The 10,750-nt window shown below is 33.1% G+C and overlaps 1 protein-coding gene across 1 annotated transcript in view; it reads left to right on the forward strand.

Annotated features, from left to right (window-relative positions):
- LOC124532752 (very-long-chain 3-oxoacyl-CoA reductase-B) overlaps positions 1 to 8,558 on the forward strand; it is a 39,862-nt gene extending 31,304 nt beyond the window's left edge. Inside the window, exons 4-6 of the mRNA XM_047107808.1 lie at positions 1,309 to 1,477; positions 6,297 to 6,465; positions 7,696 to 8,558. Of these exons, the coding sequence (XP_046963764.1) occupies positions 1,309 to 1,477; positions 6,297 to 6,465; positions 7,696 to 8,025 (668 nt within the window). The 3' untranslated portion in view covers positions 8,026 to 8,558. The remainder of the gene's footprint in view (positions 1 to 1,308; positions 1,478 to 6,296; positions 6,466 to 7,695) is intronic.
- Positions 8,559 to 10,750: the final 2,192 nt, after the last annotated feature.

The raw sequence follows: 10,750 nt of genomic DNA on the forward strand, positions 1-10,750 counted from the left end.
AACACCAGTATAAAAAGACCTTTGTGTATGTACCGTCAAGAAGCAACACTGGTTTTGTTGTGTTTGGGCTTAATGATTCCGTGAAACAGTGTAGCTATAGACATAAAGGACATAACTTCTTAGCTCCCAAAGTGGTGCATTGGCGGTATAATGCTTAACAATATTTTCAAAGATCAATGACTATCGGCTTTGGTGACACTATACCATTGAATGGTTAATTTCCGCCTGCCTACTCATTCAATATAAAAATCGAACAAAGTCTAATTTGTTGCATATTGTATTATTATTGCACATAAACTTTATTTATAATGACTTATGATTATCACACTACTATGTTATGTTTTTTTATGTCTCATAATCAAGCAATATTGTATTTATATGTTCATTTATAAATACCATAGCTCCACTATACATAAGTTGTTTAGCCTTCCGCATATTTTTTCAAAGTTAATACCAGAATTAAACATTCGAATTATAAAAAAAAATATATAATATATATATTTTTTTTTTACGGATACTTTAGTTTAGTTCTACTGTAATAGTTCGATAATAAATTAACGTCTTCCAACTACTGTGTCCAGGCTGACTGACTTATCCGTAGATTTTAAGAGAAATTTACTGGATTTAAAACCAGGGAAGCATTTCAATTGAATTCTGTAGATATAATTAAATATTGGTTTAAAAATTATTCTAAAACGTTCATGAATTGGATGATAATCTGTCACATGTCTCTCCTCTAAATCGGATAACCGTAAAAATATTTTGGTGAAAGAAGGCATTGACATTTCGTAGGTTTTTATGCCGTTGTATGTATGTGTGTTTTTTCTTTTAATTTTAATAGTATTGCAAATAGCATAGTATGTTTATGACTACATAACAAAATTAGCATTGAAATAGATTTAGGCTACTAATCTAGAAATCTTATATTTCTGTGTGTCAAGTTTCAAGAACACAAAACTGACGCGATCGGAGTCGCGGAACAGCTCATATGTTTCAGAATAAGCTACGAGAATCAAAACGAGTTGACTAGTGATATGATAGTCGCAGTCTTAGTTCTTTATTATTACCTTCATTGGGAAAGTATGAATATGTATATAGTAATGCCCCATTTTCAGGTTTAAGCCTTAAGCTTACATTATACTAGCTAAAGGTGTCAGGATTTATTCTTTGATTGTTTAAACCACTAGGCCCCCTTTGATATTATTATAATCTGTTTTATTTAGCTATTAAAAAATAATATTTACCTTATATAATTGTTTCAATGACAAAAAGTCGACAAATTTTATTTATATAACGCTTTTTCCACAGAGAGTGAATATAAAGTGAGTACGAAGACAGTGCAAGCTGACTTCTGCGATGGCGACGCTATCTTCGACAAGATATCGAAAGAGATAGCCGATCTCGAGATTGGAACGCTGGTGAACAACGTCGGTATATCCTACTCTTATCCCGAATATTTCCTGGACCTGCCCGATTGGTGAGTTTTTCGAAGTAACTATACGCGACCATTAGTAATAACTATCAGAAATAGCTTCATAAGTGAAAAGTAGCACGTCCTTCCTCTTTCTATTATATAGGATGTTATAAAATATTATTTAAAGTAAAATTTGGTCTTGTCACTATCACTACATAGTATAAAACAAAGTTGCCATTTCTGGGACAGAAATATATCCCTATGTATGCTTAAATCTTTACACTACGCAACGGATTTTGATGCGGTTTCTTTTAATAGATATTGTGATTCGAGATAAAGATTTTTGTATGTATTGCGTGGATGTATGTTTAAATTTATTTTAATTCTATTTTAATTTAATTTGTTAATGTTTAATATACATAAAATAGCGTAATCAACCTTGTTCCAGCGGTTATCCCACGATATCTATTTTTTTATCATCAATTTATCGTAAAGGTGGGAATTCTGGCTGTGTTTTAATCATTAGGGCAGCATCACAATCGAAATTATTTTAATTGACTTCTGTGTTATTGTTATAATATTATAATATGGGTAATTTTAAAGTTAGTTTTTACTGCTATTTTGTATGCAAACATGAGAACTGTATACATAATAATAATGTATTCATTTTATAAAATAACAATTTATAGTTTGTTTCAATGGCCTTCTTGAATTCATTTTTTATTATAAAGTAAGGTTTAAAACAAACTTAAGTAGGTTCCCTATTACCTCACGTAATACAGAATGCATCTGTGCTTACACCTTCTTGAGCACTGTAATACGTCTCTCGGTTTTGGTTTCTCTTGTGATTGGTCGCCGTGACCGGAATAGGATGAAATTATCAATGAAATTAGGTTATCGTAGTTAGGTAGGTTTGTTAACTTAATCAAAAATAGCCCTGTGTACTCGTGTACTTTTTTTACTATGTATAGTACGACACAACTTAGATGTCGCATCGGCAAAATTCGTAAAACCGATCACATCCGAATTAAGTACGCTATCCCATATTATCAATATTTATTTTTCACGCGAATATGATCTTTGCACAAACGTAATAACTTGTAATATCATATGACCTAATAAATTCGTCAATTTGACGCGTCGATTTATATGCACTTGCTTTCTCTGACGCGTGAATCTATAGCGACGAATAGCGTCGAATGGCGCGATAGGGAGCTATTTCTATTGGTTGTGTAAATCGGCAGTAATCGGTTTCATTTTCATTCTATTGCATTTTCCGATGAATTACATCTAATTTTTGTCTTACTATATGTATGTATGTATGTAATTATTTTTTCATTTTTAAATATATTAATATTCCACCCCTACCTCTTTCTATATCTGTTTTCCTCTACCTTAAGTTTGCCTGGTAGAGATCTCTGTGTTAGCGATAAGGACGACTCTTGTGCATCTTTCCTAATCGTGTCTGTATGATTTATTTATTGGCGTACAATAAAGAATATTTTGATTTTTAGCCCGGTTACGTATGGGTAAAATTTCGCTAGATATATGAACATACATTATATTATATAGCAAGTCACTCAATAATGAAGACGTACTCGTATATATGTGTCGTCAAAAGCTTTGAGTCTTGTCAAAGAAATAGATATATAAACATAAAGTCTGTACACACGAACGGAAAACATTTACCCGGCAGTCCCATAAGGGGGGTTATACATCAAATAGTCACATAATACCCTTCGATTGATATCGGACGCAACAACCGCACAATTTAAAGCCATTTTCAAAGGTAGCAGGTGCTCATACAAGCGTCCGCTGCGGTGAAATTGAAATATTATACGAACAATTTTCTTGCTATCGAACGTTGATGTTGATAAATGTTTGATGGTAACTACGATATATCTTCACAAAGATGATAGCTACTGGTTAGTATAATGGACTAATGGGTGGGACTCGTGCTCTGCAGGGATATATACCTGTAGAGCTATTCTGGATGATTCAATAGTAGTATTTTTAAATGTATATAAATGAATTGTAATATTTCTTACAGCGTCAGCGTTAATAACTTTCAGATACTATTTGATAGATACGCTATACTTTTTATTGACGCCCTCCATGGTCGAGTAGTGCGTACACCGGTTTTAATCGGTTCGACTCCTGACTGAGTCGATTTAGGAAAAGGTCATTAGTTTTCTATGATGTCTTGAGTCTGGGTGTTTGTGCTACTTAAATTGAGATCAGAGTAATGCATATAATGTTATTCAATATTAATTATATAGGATAGTTTTTTAAAAAAACATTCTAAGCTTCGATTTTAAACGATTGTGTGTAAATATAAATAAAGATATCAAAAATTTCTAAGAAAAGTCTTGAAATTTAAGTCACGGAAATTAAATAAGCATTAAAAATTGAGAATAATGAACGATAAAATTAGTCCAATTAATTTGACACGCAATATTGATCCTTATATATATTATATAGTAATTTAAGGCATTTCTGTTTATCAAAATTCGATATTTTGCAATTGAAATTAGTACTTTTAAAATGTATGATTCTGTAAGGTTACAAGTGTTTACGAAGTGTGACGGTGATATCGTTTATGCAAATACAAACTACATACTTTATAAAATTTGTTTACTAATGTTATATAACTAAATGATTATTCTTAAGTGTATTATGCAATATTACTGATGTTATTGTTATACATATTTACATAGGGTAATTAAAAACGTATCTAAGAATCAATAGGCTATTTGAATGGTTTTTAAAATCCATTTTATATTATTTAGTAGATGTTAAGGAACCCAGTAAAAAATGATTTTTTTATTTCTAGTACATATTTGCCGAAAAATATCATATTTAAAATTCCATATTTATAAAGCGCGCGAAAACGCTTCTTGGACTATAAGGCGCTGCAATGGCGTTGGTGACATAGATTAAAATACAGTGCCTGTATTTTAATCTGTGGTACATAGGTATAGAAGGCGAGCAAGGTTAACAAGCAAGTGACTTCATCATAATCTCGGCCAATCAGGAGCGTTTTGTGTCACGTGACAATCGTTTAAAATATGCACTTTATTGATGGATTTTTGAATAAATGAAGTATTATTTTCAACTTTCGTTAATAAATAATAATAAATTTTTAAACTCGAAATATATATTGATTATAATATTTGACTCTTTATTTTCCTCTTTATTTCCGTTTGTCAAATAGCCTATTCTCCATTAATTCGCATTTCACGATGGTAAAATAAATCAGGTATTGATTAGACAGATTTCGGATAACAAGTAACGGATTGAGCAAAAAATGGTTATGGGTTTTTCTGTAACGTGAAATTGACGTGAGGACGTCAAACGGCTATAACTTGAAGCACACTTATTGAATTTTATATATAAAAAGTTTTGACGATTTAAAATAGGATACACTATGATTACACGGATGATTTGTTGATTGTAAGATTATAATGAAATCGTCAAATAAAGATGAAGTATCTATAGTACGACAAAACTTAGATGTAGCATCGGAAAAATTCGTAAAACCAATCATATCCGAATTAAGTTTGCTATCCTAAATTATCAATATTTATTTCTCATGTAAATATGAACTTTACATAACCGTAATAACCTGTAATATCATATGTCCTAATAATTATACTTATTCGTCTATTTAACAGGTCGATTTACATACACTTGCTTTCAATGTCGCGAGAATCTATAGTGACGAATAGCGTCGAATGGTGCTATAGGGCGCTAAGATCACATCCGATTTAAGTACGGTATCCCAATTTATCAATATTTATTTCTTATTTGGATATGATCTTTACACAAACTTAATAAGTTGTAATAACATATGACCTAGTATATTCGTCAATTTGATACGTCGATTAACATGCACTTGCTTTCTCGGGTTGAACTGACGAATAGCGTTAAGTGGTGCGATAGGGAGCTATTTCTATTGGTTGTATAAATCGGCAGTAATTGGTTTAATTAAATTTGCTGATGCTACATCTAACTTGTGTCGTACTATCTATCATATATATATATGTTATGTTCTTTAGATGAAGTAGCGTTCATGTTATATCTTATACATATAATAAAATTGAAGTGAACTTATTTTGTGAATTTTTAATGAACATTTTTCGAACATATTACATATATTTAAAACGCAGCTTGTATAGTCTAATGACTAAAAACTGTGAACGTTATAAGACATTCTGTAGTATATTTAGTATCAGCAGTGCATCGTGCGAAGAAATATAGATAATACCATTTAGGATGTAAAAATCACAGAATCGATACTGACTGACTGGGATCAGGATCGGCCTTGAGCTATTGTCGTACCCACTCCTAACACTAATTATATATATCAACTTAAAAGTAATGGTAAATGGGAATATTAGTAATTCCTTAATTAATTTGGCGCATTGGTTCAATCGATTTAAATTACGCTATTATTAGCGGACTCTCGAGTTAGAGTAGCATACATTTTTGGTGTCGAAATAATACATCCACAGCCTGTAAATGTGCTTTGAGGAGAAAGTTACGAGCATATTCCACCTCGGTGCTCCATTGTGGCTTGCTGGATTCACACGAGGCAGAATTGCTTTGAAATTAGACACATGCAGGTTTCCCAATTATGTTTTTCTTCAAGGCCGAGCTCGAGATGAATTATAAAAACAAATTAAGCACATTAAAATTTAGTGGTGTTGAGTTTCAACCCGCAATCATCGGATAAGATGTACGCGCTCTAACCACTGTGGCATTTCGGCTCCATAATACATAAACACCAAGCTCTTCCTTTTATCGACAAATGTTGTGAATGATGTTGTTTTAAATGTTTTGTATGTAAATAGTATTAATAAATTATTCTTTCTTCTACCAGGGAACAGTCCGTGAACAACATGATCAAAGCTAACATTGTAAGCGTTACTCGGATGACCGCTCTCGTTCTACCCGGCATGGTAAAACGTGGAAAAGGTGTCGTCATCAACATTGGTTCAGGATCGTCAATCATACCGAGCCCTCTGCTGACCGTATACGCAGCTGCAAAGGTACCAGCTACCTATGTTTTATAGAATCAGATATGGTTGATGTCATATAGCAAACTCAAATCTTTTAGAAATTTTAAATTCGCTTTATGATAATTTTATGCGGTAGAATATTTTATTTTGTAACAGCTTTTGGGGTTGTTGATCTTCTATAACAATTATAGTTGACGAAAAATGTTGATCTTGCATCGTCTTTAGACAAATTTACCAGTATGAATATGAATTTAGCTAATTATGTAACCTCCCTTCGTGTCTGATAGTGGATTAAAATATTATCATTACATATGATTTTAATAAAATAAATCAACTCTATTGTGGTTCCAAGTTGAGACGACACAATAATGGGGTTTGGTTCATTCATTCGATTAAATTCGCCGATGATGACGCCGGCATCTCAATTGCGGTTTTAGTTGAAACATTATTCCAATTGACCGCAGTTGAGGACTCTGCTGGTCAATTTCGGAGTTCATGCTATGAAATATCTATGTGATTTCCAAGTCTCAAACTTGATAATTAGTAATATCACGAATAATTCATTAAATATGACATTGTAATAAATAGGTGATAAGCAAAAAGGTGATGTTTATACATATACGAAAATAACTCTTATTTTTTTCAATTTTTGTCCGTCTGTCTGTATGTTTGTTCCGGCTAATTTCTGGAACGGGTAGACTGATTTTGACTTTCACTGGCATGTAGCTAGTGTAATAGGGAGTAACTTATGTTAAAACAATATTTTTTTTGTTAAATTGAAACGCGCTTGAAATGGCGGAAATAACTAGTGAGTTATAGGCAGTTTTTTATTTAAGTGAGAGCGGAGTAAAAAGTGATGATTTTTAATCAACTTCGAGTGTTAATTGAACGACACTGGTCTGATTAATACGACAGTATTCGGTACGATGTTTGTTACCACTTTTCGATGCACTTTGTGTGAATATTATCTTTTTTCATTGTAAACTATCTCAATCGGAGCAACTTTGCTCGGTAACTTTCAGGCCCGTTCTCGCCTGCTGCAATTTGTCGTAAAACTTACCGAGTGTTTTTAATTAATCCAAGATAATATTTCTCCACTGTTCTTAATCTGCCTTTTTATATCAACAATAATATTTTATTATTAGTGTACACTTTATAGGTAGTGTTCTGTTTTGAGTATTAAATCCTCTCAGTGAAGGATTATGCTAATTATTTTCGAAATTTTCCAATATCGGCTTCATATTAAAATATTATTTTCAGGCTTTCGTCGATAAGTTCTCGGAAGGTCTCGATATGGAATACGGTAAAAAGGGCATTGTGGTACAGTGCGTTCTACCTGGTTTTGTATGCTCCAACATGTCAGGTATCCGAAGAAGCACATTGATCGCTCCCACCGCAAAGACCTTCGTCAAATCCGCCATCAGTCTAGTCGGAACTACCTCAAAGACTCCAGGCTACCTGCCACATACTATTTTCTTCTACGTGATCAACTCCATCCATGGTTTTGCGAATCGATTCAGCGTGTGGTTGGTGACAAGGAGTATGGAGAACACTCGTAGGAAGGCGTTGAGAAAGTACAAAAAGCAATAATTCTTTTTAGTTTATTGGGTATAAACAAATTGGAATTACTAATACTTCTATAATATTAAATTATTCGCACTAGAATTAAGTTGCATGTCATTATTGCCAAAGACGCATTTCGTACCTACGTCATTCCTCTACCGCTTGAATATTTATGTGAATTAAGTGACTTTATTATTGTATATGGTTTAATTTTTCCTATTTTTCCTTTTTGAAATATAAAAATAGAATAGCTTTATAATATCTAATGGAATGACGTCATGTATAAAACTTATTAGAGAGAAAAAGTGCAATTTTATGAAATAAATATCACATTGGGTTACCGCTTGTAAAATGTAAGTTACTTTAATTCATTACCTATCGTCGCTAAATATTGTCTATGAAAAGTCAATGTAAATACTCTATACCTAAGGCTGTTGTTAGTTGGTATTTGGGTGTTACGTAGTCAATTTACTTTATTTAAGGATGTGTGGAAAACCTCAGTAGGTGGGACTGTACTTGATTAAATGCTTCGTTTTTAGATATTAAAAAGGTTTTAAATATATACGTGTTTCATTAACCCTGGTTTGGTGTAAGTACTAATTATTATTACTGTATATACGGTACACTTCAATTGTTTTCTAACTACATCCTCTAGTGAGTTTTGGGTCTAGAGCTACGACTACCACTACCCTGTAGGCTTAGGATTCCTTAGGCATCAACAGCTCCACAGTTGGACCAATTTCGCCCTACTTTAAAAAGTCTTATTAAAAACGTCACACTTGATAATTCTTATCACATTTGGTTTTTAACTCGTCTTGTAGTTATGTTACCCCTGTAGAAATTGTGTAATAGATAACAAAATTAGCACTACATATTATCGAACCAAGTCCTGCGGACGCGTCCGACTGTCTGTATGTTCGCGAAAACTCTAAACGTACTGAACGGATTCTCATGAGGTTTTCACCCACCAGTTCAGTCCACCCGTGCAAAACCGGGACGGGCCGCTGGCTTTTTTTATGGTATAGGTTGGCGGACGAGCATATAGGCCACCTGATGGTAAGTGGTCACCATCACCCATAGACAACGACGCTGTTAAAAATATTAACTATTCCTTACATCGTCAATGTGCCACCAACCGTGGGAACACAGTACGTGGGAACATAGTACATTGGCTCACTCACCCTTCAAGCCGGAACACAACAATACTGAGTACTGTTTTTGGCGGTAGAATAACTGATGAGTGGTACCTACCCAGACGGGCTTGCACAAAGCCCTACCACCAAGTTATAATATATAATTATTTATTTAAAAAAAAATGTCCATTTATATAGTAACAACTATGTATTCTAGGTAGTAATAAATATTGTCTTGCATACTTGTGCTCTAAATAATAATACTAGAAATATTTTTCATTGGTAGTTTTTCGAAAAGTAGGGTTTTGAGTTTGGTCGAATATTATATTATATACAGTTAATTGAATGATAGCAACATTTATATTAAATTAAATTTTATGTACTGTATATAATTGCTGCTAATTAATACTTTAATTAAATTTTAACGCTTTAACGAGACAATCAGGAAGCGACAGAAAAACAAGGTAAGAATAAACATAATTTTTGACAGTCACAGCTAAAGGATCTTATGTTGTTACTAATAAATATGTGTAAAAAAGAGCTGTATACTTTGCTTTTGCAATAGACATATTAAGGTGAGGAGGAGTAAGTTAATTGGTGTATAAGTAATGTACCGCCGTAAGAACAATATACGGCACATGAAATTCGACCGTCGAAATTAAAATAATAATCTTTACCCAAGCAATTGAGTCATCAACGTGTCATGTCATGTCATGATGCTCAGTAGTTAGATATGTATATATAAAGTAACAGCCTGTAAATTTCCCTGCTGGGCTAATGGCCTCTTCTCCCATTAAGGAGAGGGCTTGGAACATATTTCAACACGCTGTTCCAATGCGGGTTGGTGTAATGCACATGTATATGTATATGTATGTATATTTCATAATTTAAATTAAATTAGACACATGCAGGTTTCCTCACAATGTTTTCCTTCACCGCCGAGCGCGTGATGAGTTATAAACACAAATTAAGCACATATATATAGTGGTGCTTGTCTGGGTTCGAACCCAAGTCATCGGTTAAGATGCACGCGTTCTAACCACTGCCATCTCGGCTCAGATATGTATATATAATTAAATACAATTATTTTTTTATTCTGCATGAAACTGGCCATCTACCAGACTTCTCCAATGGATCAGTGGATGTCTCAGTGTCATACGAAACATAACCTAAATTTTTTGATAATTTCATTAAATAATTGTCACACAGATTTTTGACAATAGTTCAAATACTAAAAAAACATTGTAATAATTGGACTCTTTATGATAAGGTACTTCACGTATATTTTCGATAATTACGACTTTCATTACAAAGTTATGTATTGCTTTTTACTTTTTTGCAGGAAATCAAAACTGGAAGCGTAATGCTGTGTATATGTAACGAAGGATAAAGGACGATTGGGTATTTTTAATGTATACTAATATTATTAATGTGAAAGTAACTCTGTATGTGTGTCTGTCGGTCTTTCACGACCAAACCAATGAAGGGAATTTGATGAAATTTGGTATGAAGCAAACTTCAAGTCCAAGGAAGAACGTAGGCCTTTTTGCCTAACATATTACAACCACCCAACTAAAACGCAAGCCAAGTCGCGGTCGAGAACTAATTTTTTATATAAG

Source organism: Vanessa cardui, chromosome 10 (assembly GCF_905220365.1).
Source record: "Vanessa cardui chromosome 10, ilVanCard2.1, whole genome shotgun sequence".
In the NCBI taxonomy this organism is placed as follows: Eukaryota; Metazoa; Arthropoda; class Insecta; order Lepidoptera; family Nymphalidae; genus Vanessa; species Vanessa cardui.